This window comes from Condylostylus longicornis, unplaced genomic scaffold, assembly GCF_029603195.1.
Source record: "Condylostylus longicornis isolate FDR11 unplaced genomic scaffold, ASM2960319v2 ptg000031l, whole genome shotgun sequence".
In the NCBI taxonomy this organism is placed as follows: domain Eukaryota; kingdom Metazoa; phylum Arthropoda; class Insecta; order Diptera; family Dolichopodidae; genus Condylostylus; species Condylostylus longicornis.
In genome coordinates this window covers 1,131,602-1,145,008 of record NW_026578000.1, presented here as the reverse complement: position 1 = coordinate 1,145,008, position 13,407 = coordinate 1,131,602, and the positions used below count along the sequence as shown (strand labels likewise).

The 13,407-nt window shown below is 23.6% G+C and overlaps 3 protein-coding genes across 6 annotated transcripts in view; 1 reads left to right on the top strand and 2 right to left on the bottom strand.

Moving 5' to 3' along the window:
* The window catches only part of LOC129608290 (calcium uptake protein 1 homolog, mitochondrial), a 29,284-nt gene extending 21,867 nt beyond the window's left edge, over positions 1-7,417 (bottom strand). Inside the window, exons 1-7 of one of the 3 annotated variants that reach the window (XM_055519697.1) lie at positions 7,319-7,417; positions 6,972-7,245; positions 6,714-6,912; positions 5,611-5,773; positions 4,903-4,940; positions 4,464-4,475; positions 3,086-3,106 (exon numbers count right to left, since the gene is read on the bottom strand). In XM_055519697.1, coding sequence (XP_055375672.1) covers positions 3,086-3,106; positions 4,464-4,475; positions 4,903-4,940; positions 5,611-5,773; positions 6,714-6,912; positions 6,972-7,231 — 693 coding nt within the window. In that variant the 5' untranslated portion in view covers positions 7,232-7,245; positions 7,319-7,417. Of the gene's footprint in view, positions 1-3,085; positions 3,107-4,463; positions 4,476-4,902; positions 4,941-5,610; positions 5,774-6,290; positions 6,451-6,713; positions 6,913-6,971; positions 7,246-7,318 lie in introns of all 3 variants that reach the window. The other 2 variants (XM_055519698.1, XM_055519700.1) reach the window with 2 other exon arrangements.
* Positions 7,418-8,032: 615 nt separating this feature from the next.
* On the top strand, positions 8,033-11,219 carry LOC129608574 (GPI ethanolamine phosphate transferase 2). Its single transcript, XM_055520196.1, has 3 exons — positions 8,033-8,650; positions 8,709-9,941; positions 9,995-11,219. Exons 1-3 carry the CDS (start codon positions 8,113-8,115, stop codon positions 10,894-10,896), a joined length of 2,673 nt encoding a protein of 890 aa, XP_055376171.1. The 5' UTR covers positions 8,033-8,112; the 3' UTR covers positions 10,897-11,219.
* Positions 11,220-11,357: 138 nt separating this feature from the next.
* Positions 11,358-13,078, bottom strand: LOC129608575 (prostaglandin reductase 1-like). 2 transcript variants are annotated; one of them, XM_055520199.1, is made up of 7 exons: positions 12,969-13,078; positions 12,727-12,912; positions 12,572-12,674; positions 12,312-12,497; positions 11,890-12,163; positions 11,720-11,831; positions 11,358-11,659 (listed from the first exon to the last, which is right to left on the bottom strand). In XM_055520199.1, the coding sequence occupies exons 2-7, from the start codon at positions 12,830-12,832 to the stop codon at positions 11,430-11,432; spliced, it is 1,011 nt and encodes a 336-aa protein (XP_055376174.1). In that variant the 5' UTR covers positions 12,833-12,912; positions 12,969-13,078; the 3' UTR covers positions 11,358-11,429. The 2 variants fall into 2 exon arrangements, with proteins under 2 accessions (XP_055376174.1, XP_055376173.1); XM_055520198.1 differs by having other exon boundaries at positions 12,727-13,051.
* Between the last annotated feature and the right edge of the window lie 329 nt (positions 13,079-13,407).

Genomic DNA, 13,407 nt, shown 5'->3' with positions numbered 1-13,407 from the left:
CTTAACAATAACTAAATGTTTTCTGGAATTTTTTAAATTGATTTCAACAGCATATTATTTTGGAATTGCATTGTTTGCCTTTAATACAAAAATTAAGCTAAAATTAAATGCAAATTCAATTATTTATAAGTTTCGCAGGGATTATTTTATAAGCATTTCAAATGTTGTGATGATCAGAAATATTACTTTTAATTAATTCTATTTGAAATGTGGCATTTATGAGTCAACGAAAAACGCATTTATGGTAATTATAACCAACCGAATTTAGTTTTGACATAAACAATGAATTTATATGTAAAATATTATGCGATTACACTTCAAAACCAATTATCTGTTATCTAAAAAACTGAATTAATGGCATTGTTAAATAAAAATCGTTAATACTAGTCATAAATTTATTGATTTCACTGCTAATTGCTTTAAGGTTAATTTGACATCGTTTGACATATTGTCGATTTATGTATAGTAAGTTGTCAAAAGAATTTTTATAGAATTTTGGATGTAATTAAATTTATTTAGCATTTATAACAGAAAATTTAATAATTATTAGAAAATATTTTCTAAATTATGGAAATGGGCAAAATTATTAAGAAATTGAAAAGTTATTTTTTAAATTGAAAAGATTCAAAGTTTATATTTTTTTTAATTTTTAGCTTTATACTTTTAAATAATTTCGAATTAAATAAATTGGAACTAAAATTAATCAGAATTTTATACGATTTTTTTATGCCTCTTTCATAATATTTAGAATTTAGACCACAGTTTTTTTTTTTTAATACTTTAGACTTATTTTACTTATCATAATAGAAAAAATTATTAAATTTATTTGAATTTTTTTTTAAAATAATAAAATATGCGATTATATTATATTAAATAAATAATAAGAATTAAAAATAATAATTGAAGAAATTTTTAAACTAGAAAAGGAAAATTAGAACATATTATAGAAGCGAGAGAGTAAAGCATTTTTTTTTGTATTTAATTTTAAATAGCAATATAAAATATATTTAAGTGTTTTGTTAATTATTATTAATATTTAAGAAAAATGTATTGTGTTGATTTTAATTTTTTTTAACTTTATTTGTGTATATAAATTATCATTCTCTGTCTGTATATTATCAAAGTATATATATATAAATAAAAATGTTTTGAATAATATGAATTAATTTTTAAATATAAAAAATTCAAATATTGTGTGGTAAAATTGTGGGTAAAATTGTGTTTTATGATCTTAACCTATCTCTCCATTATTATTACAAAAAACAAAGCAAAATTAAATTATAAAATCTTCTTATAAAATATTAGTAAATAAAAATGGCGACGCTTAAACAAAAATTTTTTCATTTCTGAAATATTTAATATGTTGGTCGTTTTGTGCAACACTAACATAACTCAAAATTTACACATTTTGAGAAAAACGAATTTAAAACGAATTTATACATTTTCTCGTTGTAGTTAAAATTTTAAAACTGGAGAATATTCTCTATCTCTGTATAAATAACTCAGAGATCGTATTTTTTGTGTTATGTCACTGTTGCAATAAATAAACGATATAAGAAAAACACCTTTACTAAAGTGTTAAACGCTATTGAAAAATCGACCGCAACTCTATTTTTTTTATTGTAATTTATAAAATGCTAATGCAATATTTGCTAAAAAAATTATATTTTTGTTTAAAAAAAATCAAAAATTCCTAAAACAAAATATGAAATTATTTTCAAAGAAAATTTAATTTTTGGAAACATGGAAATTTCAAAAAAATAACAAAACTTTAAGAAAATCTTAAGAGAAAATATTTCATAGAACAATTTTAACATGCAACGAATTTTTGTTTCTTTTTTAATATTGTATAAAGTAAACAATTTTTCTTTTATATAATTGTGAATCACATCATAAATATAGAAACAGAAACATGAACTAATTAACATAAACAAATTGTTCACCAAATTCGAAATCGTCATAAATTGCATTTAATATTATAAATATTTGAAAATAATATATAATATTTAAATAAACATTATAATATAAAAACAACAACGGACAATCAAAAATTTTGTGAAAGAATAGAAAATGTGATATAGAAATTTAATATAGAAAATTCGAATAAAAAATTTCACATAAATTATTTGGGAATGGAAATTTTTTTTCTAATTTAAATATATGTAAATTATGTTCAAATGACAATAATTGAAAATAAACCAATTTGATATTAGACTATTCAACAGCTATCGAATTGATTTTATCGAATATTTTTTTTTGTTTACTTGTTACCGATTATCTAAAAATAAAGCGAAATGAAAATTAACACTTGAATTTTAATATTATTGTTTGTCATATTATTTGTAAATCAACTGAACAAAATTAATATCATTTCTATAAAAGCAATTTGAAATTTTTTTATCAAAAATGACAAATTTTCAATTAAACAAAAATGGAAACAATTTTTACCGCATGATTAGTTATGGCGTCATGATACTCGTATAATCGAATACGAAGAAAACTGATAAAAATTTATATCAATTAAAATCACTAGCTCAGTGGACTTAGAACATACATTTTTTTAGATATATAAATATAAAAATTAAAATTACACACAAAAAATTAATAGAATTAAATATTATGTTTTCAAAATTTCAATTTTTTACTCATTTATTGTCAAAGGAGTAAAATATAAACACAAATGTTGCATAATCGATAATATTTCACCGATCAATTTGACGTTTTCAAAAAAAAAAAAAAAACGGATGACAGCTGTAATTTTGTTTTGTCATTTACCGATCGTAAATTTACAAAACCGAACGCATTAAAATATATTTTAATGTTGTAGTAACTCAGGTAGTTATTTCAAAAGTAACTAAGGTTACTGAGAAAGTGATATATGTATATAAGTTTATTTTTTTGTTATATCATATATTTTCATTCCCAAATAAATTTTAGAATATAACAAAACAAATGCTTTAAAATTTGAAATTTAATTTTAAATATTTAAAAAAAAAACATGGATAGTAATTTATTTAAGATTAAAAAAGAAATATAAGATAAGAAATAGAATAAGTATATATTATATAGATATTAAATTATTTACTTCTTTATGTCCCTTCAAAATCTACATTCACATATTATATAAGTATAGAATATATATATATGTATATAGAAATGATGAAAAAATTTACAGAAGAAAATATATTATTTTATAAATTAAAAATAAAATTTATAAAATAATTTTTACATTTAGATTGAAATTTTCGATAATAGTAAAATATAAATAAGCTCTTATACATTAAAAAAATTTTTGATTAAAAATTTTATAAAGTATATAAGTAAATTTGAAGAAATTTAATAAATTCAGTAATAAAGAAATTGTGTTGAGTAACTATTTTTGCAATTACAATTCAATTTCAATTCAAAATTAATTCAATTACAAAAAAAAAAATCGAATTTCTGTAAAATACAATTTGTTTGAATTCTACTGAATTTATCAATTATTTATATAATATATCATTGTCTCATAATTTTCTATCTTTAGCGTATTTCAATTTAATCAATTTTTATACACTCAATAAAATATTTTTAAATTGTTTGAATACTCAATTAATTATTCAACAATAAATTTAATTAGATAGTCTGCAAATTAAGAAAAAATTATATGCGATCACTAACATCAATAACATCAATTTATAGACCTATAATTATTTCTCTTAATTTATATTATATTTTTAAAGAATTTTTCAATTATATAAAAAAAAAAATACGCAGATAACCTATACAAAATCTATAAACAAACCTAAAATATGTTATGATTTAATTTTAGAATTAAAAGAATTTTTAATGAAAAATTTGAAATATGCTATAAAATTTATAATATTTGAGCCTTGTCATCATTAATCACAAAAACAATAAATGAAAGAAAAAATGAGTGAATTACAGATTTATCATTCATTGTTTGTTCAATGATGATACCAATAATGAATGGATAGGTTTACAAAAAAAAAAGGTGAGTGATTAAAACAATGATGACAGGCCTCATTATCCATTATTAATTTTATACAAATATAAAAGCTTTTATTTTATATTCAAATGTTTATTGATAATATTGAATAGTATATAGGCTCAAACTTGAGCATTATATATAAGCGTTTAATTAATTATATATATTTTTGTTATATTTTTATTTTGCAGCTTATTTCTCTAATATTTAATGAAGCGAATATTTTCGAATTCAGTAAATTAATAGAGCTTCAATTTGTTAATTTTATTTGATAATTAGCAAATCAGCTTATTTATCGAAAATATTTTAATAGTATATTAATTATGTATATTATATTTTTACAATTATACTACAAGAAAATTTATGTATAATAATATTTATATATATATATATATATATAACAGATATTTTAAAACAAGTTTTTTTAACACTTTTTTTTTTATATTAAACAAATAATAAAAACTTTTTTAAATACCTCTCCCAATAACTGAAAATTTTGCCAAATATGTTGATGATTAAATTAAAAAAAAAAACGACAAATTTTAATTTAATGTAAATTAATTTCAAAATAATTAATGTTATGAATTAATTTTATTTTTTTTTTTTGTTTTATTTTTGATTCAATTTTAGTTTGAATTTTATGTTTGTTTGTTTGTTTTATATATATTTTTTTTTGGTTTGTTATGTGAATTAGGATTTTTATTGTGTTATGTAAGTATTTATAGGTTGTGTTTGTGTTTTTATAGTAACATTTTATATCCACATTTAGATTTATTAAAGGTAAAGGAAAAAAAAAAAAGAAAAAAGTTTATATTAAAAGTTATTTACAAAAAATAATTTTTTTTAAATTAATTTGAAAATAATGTATAATTTTTTAAAAAAAATTTATTTAGTGAATGTATTCAGTATTTTACCTTGGGATCATAGCGTTTATATTGATCCAATCCAAGACCTTTTCAATTAAATAATCGAAAATAAAAGAAAAAATAAATTTTATTTTATTTTATTTGTTTAAATAAAATAAAAAATCAAAAACCAATACAAGAATTTCGACATTTTTTTAATTAATTCTTATAATTTTAGAATTAAATATACATAAAATAATCAATTATTTCATATTGTTTTATGAGTTTATATGAAATCATTTAAACTCTACATTTTTTATAGTATTACATTTCGGCAAAAAAAATTAACAACTTCCAAAAACTGAAGTCTTAATTTGAGCAAAAAATTCAAATAGTTTCTGCTCTGAAAGCTTGTTATTGATTTTTTAAAAAAGCAGAAAATAATTTATTAAATTTATATGAAATTCTTGTACTGATATTTTGAAAACAATAAAGTGCAAGTAAACAAAATTAAATATAATTTTTAATAAGTAATTACTATAAGTTATAAATCAAAAATTAGTTTACCAGGAAAAACAAAAATGTTTTATCAACATAAAGGTAAAAAAACATAAATATACTGAATTGAAAATTAAAATATTAAATAATAATTAAAAGTAAAATAATAAGATTGTATTATATAAAAAAATTTATATAAATTAAACAATGAAAAAATAAAAGCATATCTATTAAACAAATATGTAATTCACATTAAATTATTCAATATGAAAAATGTACCCTCTGGTTGTTTCATTCCTGGTGTCATACTAGTTAAAAAATCTTGCGGTGTCATATAAATCTCGTAATGATCAGCTGTTAATGGAACTTGTATTGTTGCAAAATAGCGAAAAACTTTATCCGGAGTAGAAAATTGACGAATTCGATTTTCATATTCGATGATCTTTTAATATTTAAAAAATGATATATTTTAAACGAAAACAGATTACATATTGTTTAAATTAAAGAAATAAAATGATCTCAAAATCAAAAATAATATCTAAGTATACAAATTTAGACCATTAAACCCTCGCCACCATTTGCAACGAAATAATAATTTTATAACATTGAACATCAGTTCAAGCTATATTACTTCTCGAGATATTCGAAAAAAATAATAAATTTGCATTTTTCGATAGTACAAAAAATTTAATACAAATAACTTAATAAGTTATTCAAAAATTATCTAAGTTTTGTTTAATTTCCAATAACCCCATTTCTGATTGTGTATATCTATGAATTTTTAAATTAGTCATAAAATTTATTAGTACTACGCTAGTAAAACAATTCATATTTTTCATTAAATTAGTAAAGTATAAATACATATTGGAGTAGTATCATTAAAATGTTAAGAATTTTATGTAAGATTTTAGAAAAACATATTAGCTATATCAAACATATTTGAAAATCGTTAAGTTTACCATCCGGCTGTTTCATTCCAGGAGTAATAGCTCTCAAGAAATCATCTGGTGTCATATAAGTATCAGTACCAGTGCTAGTAACTAATTTAACGGTAGCAAAATATCGAAAAATTTTGTCTGGAGTGGAATATGCACGCATGCGATTCTCATATTCTATAATCTACCAGTTTTTTGTAATTATTATAAATAATATTGTAAATTATTACAAAATGAAAATTAATAATTCTTCTTGAACTATAGATAAAAATGGTTTTCAAAAATTTAAAGATTAAAATTATATATTGTAGTATAAAACTAGTAATTGATTGTTATACACAATTAAATTACTAAGTTTATGTCGATTTATATAAACTCATTTTTAACTATAATTCTAAATAAACTTAAAAGCATAATTGTTTAATTTAAAAATTTTAAATGTTATACCTTCCTATCCCGGAATCCAACTTTCTCTTTTTTCTTCTTTCTTGCAGCTGCAGCTTCAAGTTCACTATCATGTTCACTATCTGAATTTTCATCTTGTGACGAATTATTTTTACTATTATGTTCATGCATTTCATTGTTGGCTTCTGGTTTCGTTTTTGCGGCTTCTGCGTCTACTGGAGTTAAAATCATATGCTTTAATCTAAAAATATGCTTTATGTATTATTAACAGTAAAAGTATACTTTGAAAAACTAAATTACTTTTTCCAATCAACAACTATTATTACGAAAATTGCTCCCATTAAAAAATGGTACAATTTTGTTACTGTTGGTACTGGAACTTGCTTATGCCCAAAATTTTTATAACCTCTTGAATGGAAACGTTCATTTTTAAATGAATTCTGCTCTATACATTTTTGTACAGATATTAAAGGTAGCGCTTTTGCATTAGAGTACACATTTGATATTTGCCGACTGGCAAATATAGTCCTGGCCAATCCTCCAAGGCGAACCAAAGACATTGTACGGAATTCACCTAATAATTTGCAATGTATATACTTGAAACTTAGAAATGTTTATGCCTAATTAAATAAAATAACTGAACAAACCTAAATATGTAGGACTATCGCACAAATTAAATTTTTATTTTTTACTCTTCTCTATTGCTTTTTTGATATTTACACTTGCAGATATTAAAAATAATTGCCAAAACCAGCTGTTTAATAAAAATCAAATCTTCTGATTTAAGAAAATGTGTCATGTAAGTGTTGAATTTTCTTGTTCACACTTTAATGAATCCGATATTCGAATTTAGAAAACTTCAAAGTTAATAATTTTGCTGTGCAATTCCATCATTAAAGTAAAAACACACACTCTTATGAATAAAAATTGGGTTATTCTCTCATATAAACTTATGAAATAAAAGACTAGCAGTAGAAGGTAAACTTGTCTGCCTTTTATAAACACATATGTATGTATAATTTCACATGTTGATAAAGTGTACTGCAAAATATATTTCTCATTTTTATTTCTTACAGTTCTGAATGAAAACTCGAAAATTAGGTGATGCCTTTAGATTTACCTATTTTTGCATATTTTAACTTCTAAGTTCAATATTAACTTTTTTTTACAAGAAATGATTCATAATAATTCTTGAGGGTTTAAAAAGAAACGTAATTTTCTTTTAAGCTCTTTGCAGAATCTGCAATGACTATGAAGTGGAAACAAAGTGCCAATTGTCAAACAAAAATGATTACCTACTTGTTGTCTTATCAAATTTGTACGACAGCAAAAATGTTTACATTCTTTTTTCAATTATAACCTTTAATCGGTAGCCAATTTAATGGTTGAGAAAAAATATTGGAAATAAATATAAGAAGCGAAAATCAATTTTCTGGTTTTCATGATGAAAATATATACGTTTCTTGTTTATAAAACATTATTTATCTTAGGCGTATTTTTATTTGCGTATGGATTTTTTCCGGTTACTAATTATGATCCACGGTTATCAAATTTTGAACAAAATATATTGGATTATGCGGTTCCGGTTAAACCAAATTCGATGACAAGAAATTCAAAATTGATTTTAATGATAATAGATGCTTTAAGATTTGATTTTGTAGATAACAGGATGAAATACACAAATGAGCAAATAATGCAAGAAAAAATATGTAAGATAAAAGTAAAAGCAGATGCACCTACAGTGACAATGCCAAGAATTAAAAGTATTCTAACAGGAAGGACTTCAAGCTTTGCAGATGTAATATTTAATTTAGGTGATCAAGATTTAAATACAGATTCTTTGATGCGTCAATTTATCGCGGCAAAAAAAAAAGTAGTATTATATGGGGATAATACATGGGGTAAGCTTTTTCCACGTCAAGTATTCCATCGAGCTCAACTTAATCACGATTCATTTTTTGTAAATGATTTTTACGAAGGTAGTATAATATTGACGATAGAGTGTATAACTTGAATAATAAAACTTTAATGTTTTAGGTGATAAAAACATAACTAAAAATATTAACTCTGAGCTAGAGAAAAATGATTGGGATATAATAATATTGCATTATTTGGGTTTAGACCATATTGGACATGTTGAAGGTACAGCAAGTTTGAAAATTCCTTTTAAATTAAAGGAAATGGATGATATTATATATAAAATTAGTCAAAAAATTGACGAAAGAAAAAATGAAAACATAATGCTTTTGGTAACGTCAGATCATGGAATGCGAAATGAAGGAGGACATGGCGGTGGAAGCAGAGAAGAAACTGAAATTCCTTTGTTATTTTCGGGACATGATTGTAAATCTAACGTTTATGAAAATTATAATCAAATAGATATGACTTCTACCTTAGCTGCTCTCATGAATTTGTCGATACCAGTTAATAATATCGGAAGAGTTATTCATAATTTAATTTTAGGACTTCCTAAAGACGATCAGCTCCGGTATTTAAACTACAACGCAATTGATTTATTATCTAAATCAACAAAAATAATGAATAAAGAACTTTTTACAAGATTTGAAATTGAATATGGTACAGCAAAAAATTATCACATGGAGTTTTTAAAGTCTTACACCAATGAGAACTTATTTGAAAAAGCTAAAGCAAAATATATTGAAGTAACAAAAAACATGTCAGAATATATTAGAGACTATGTAAACTATTTCTATACAGATTACATTACTGTTGGAATTATGATGAGTACCTTGAGCACTATAAATATAATTCTAAGCGGTGGTAGCTCGTTTGATTTTGCCTATAGTTTAAAAGATTCAAAAGCCAGGGTATTGCTATATTTCTTTCTTTGCGTCGCTTTTTGGCTAAGCCAGAACTTTCTGATAGAAACTGAAAGTAACTTTTTGTGGTGTACAGTTCCGTTTAACACATTTCTAATATTAAATGCTATATGGACAATTGGAAAAATTAATTTCACAAAAGCTTTTAAAATTAATAAGTTTCTAAACTGCTATGCCGCTTTTGTAATGGTATTTTCAATTTTATCTCTGATGAGTTCCTCATTTATAGAGCAAGAGCATTTTACATGGTATTATTGCATTTCAACTTTATTATTGCTTATGGCATTCAACGAATATAAATTAGTGATCAAGTCAATAATTACTGAAAATGCTACCTTTTATACATGGTCTACAGTGCTCTTAAATAATGGTAAAAAGTGGGTCCCACTTTTACTAGCTCATATATTTATGAGTAGGATTAACGCAAGATGTAAGCCTTAATTACTTTAAATTTTTATGAACTAATGGTTTTTTTGTTTTTAGCGAGACTAACAACTTTCCAAAATATTGCTGATATTATTATGTATGGAGAATGGAAAACACTAAAATTTATTTATCTTTTCATATCTTTAGTTTTAATTTTAGTAACAATCCAACAATACGATCAGAAATTTTCTAAAGTTTTAACTTTTATCACAATTGCCGGATTATTCTGTTACAGACTCTTGCAAGAGGGCATTATTTCACAAGAAATTACAAAATTTACTTTTTGGCATTTTCTTTTCTATTTTGCATTATTCACTATAATAATTTATAATTTTTCGCATTCCAGTGGGTCAAAACCTTTTACAACTTGTCTCACCGCACTAATATTTTTATTGTGTGTTTCGCATAGATTACAAAATCTTTTATTAATATCAGGATGCATTTTTACTTTAAATTTAGGGTTTAAAGCCTTAACTTGTATTTACAAAAGATCATCAGTTTTTAAATTGTTGATTGCTGAAAGTCTTTTTAGTTATGCTATAAGTAAAATGTTTTATTTTTATCAAGGAAACTCAAATAATTTAAGTTCAATAGATATTGATACCGGGTTTCTTGGTTTTGATTCATATCCAATATTAGTTGGAGTATCAGTATTTATAAGAACTTACAGTGCACAAATATTGTGCTTTGTTTTATTATTACACGAAGGTTTTAATAACTACAACAAAAAAGATATGTATTACTCTGTTTATATAATTTCTGCATATATTGTGGTACGATTGAATGTATATCTTTTTACTATGGTTATTTTAAAAAATCACCTTTTTATATGGAGTGTTTTTTCTCCGAAATTTCTTTATGAATTATCTGAACTATTTTTATTTTGTTTATTATTTATGTTGTTTTTTATTTATATAAGTTTTCATCAATACCTTAATCTAGCCAAACATACAATTTAGATTTTGATAAAACATTGCAATATATTAGAAATAAAATTGTGCCTCTTAAGTATTCATTTTAAACCAAAATTGTTTTCATTTTTAAGAGTTTACCATATCAAACGCTTATTTTTAATAAAGAAATCAATAAGGTACCAATATTCTTATCTATTATTATCGTGAAATAGAAAATTAATCACAAGCTACCAATTAGACAACCCATTGCAGAAGTGAACGTTAGTTTTTCATTTCAAGTAAAAACATTCACTTTTCCAAAAATTTATTGCCCAAAATCTCAAAATTCAATTATTTTAACAATGATAATTATGCAAAATATTATGTAATACGATCTTAAATTTTATTTTAAGTAATTTTCCATTACCTAAAAAATCCAAATATTTATTGAATTCTTCACTTCTTACACGTCGCAATGAATTATCAAATATAGGCAAGTTTTGAATTTGGCGATATAGTCAAATGCATTTCAGCAATGTAAAAATATTTTATTTTGGCAAAAAAATTTAGAATAATTAATCTTAAAATAACATTAATTTTTAAATTTTAACAATAGCTTTCCCAATGTTTTTTCCATTGAGCATTTCCATAAATGCATTTGGCATGTTTTCGAAGCCTTCTGTTACAGTTTCTCTGTATTTTATTTTTCCTTCTTTAACCCAATTTAACATTGACGCAAATCCTTCTCCAAATCTGCTTTTCCAACGTGAAACTATGAATCCCTCCATTTTCAATTGTTTAAAAAGCAGTAACGGTTGTACGATAGTTACTAAAAATATTTAAATTTGAAGTTGAAAAGTAATTATACCCACATTTTAAAAATTATAACCTTTAGGTAAATCTTCCATATTTTCGTTATAAACAGAGATCGATCCACATACTGAAACTCTACCAAATAAATTCATTTGTCTTAAAATAGTGGAACTGATTTCACCACCAACCTGTAATTTTAGAAATTATGTAATTATTTAATAATTAATTATTGGAATAAAAACTTACATTATCAAAATAACAGTCGATACCATTCGGTGCGGCTTCTTTAAGACTTTTTGTTATGTCGCAAGTTTTGTAATTGAAAGCATGATCAAATTGACATTCATTTGTTAACCATTTACATTTTTCATCTGTACCAGCGAAACCGACAACGATACATCCTTTTATTTTTGCAATTTGACCTACCAAACATCCTACTGCGCCAGCAGCTCCTGTTATAACAACAGTCTCGCCTTTTTTTGGTTGACATATTTCCAAAAACCCAAAAAAAGCAGTATTTCTTGAAAGGAAAAATTGAAAATGACTGAATTCACACAAAGCCCATAGGTATAAAATTAATTCAAAAATTCAAATTAATAGTAAAACAACACTAATAAAAATTTTCATAGTGACATTAAGAATTGTTACTATGTTCCACATAAAATTACCCGGGCATTCCTAAGCATCCTAAAGCGTAAGAATATGGTAAATTACCGAAATTAGGCAAAACAATTGGTTCATTTATAAAAGTTTCACTCAAATTTTCCGGATTAAAAATTGTATGGGTTTGCCATCCAAAATCCCCATAAATCATGCTTCCTGTCGGAAATTTGGAATGTTTGCTGTTTGTAACCCTTTGAAAATAAACAATTAAATTTTAGTTAGATAGTGGAGGTAGGTACTTATATTAAAAATGCGTATTATTTACTTTGCTATTTGTCCCCCAATCATTGTTGAACCTACTGGAAACCGGCTCATGTACGGACGCATATATGGATCAACACTCAAAAAAATGGCTTCACAAAGAACTTCTACAAAATCATATTAAAAAAAGGTTCTATTATTTTTTGAAATTCATTTTACCGTCATCCTTTAATTCCGGAAGTTCGAATTCTTCCAATTTAAAATTTTCAGATTTTGGTTGACCTTGAAAAGCTTTAGCGTAAATGAATTTTTTTGCTTTCACCATTTTTTAAATTCGTTTATATTTCTTTAACAAGCCGATTTAAGGATTTAAAATTGTTACTGATCAAGATCGAGTTAAAGCAACTTAAAAATAACAAACTGTTCACCTGTATATGTACATACATAAAAAAAGTACGTACCTATGTGGAATTTTTATTATTACCGTCAAAAATTATCTTGGTTTATAATAGATAAGGTTATACTATTAACAACTACAAAAACTTTTGACCGAGTGGTTGATGTTATTTTGAATTTGGATTAGATAAATATTATATATGAACACAAGCGCAAATGTATGTTCATAATTGTGGTTCATGCAGTTATCAAATGCGTATGTGTATGTAAGTTCTCGATCATGTTTTCCTATTTTACCCAGTAAGCACATGGTGGGATAATATTAAACTCCAGAAGATTACTCAGAATGATTTCGTTTCAGTTTAACCATCTATTTATACAATAAAACAATCGATGATACTGGTATTTTGATAACATCTAGTAGGTTCAAATGTAATATTTTTTTTTAAATCATTTCTTACATGCTTTTATTATTCTATATTGTTACATGCTTATAAAACTCTG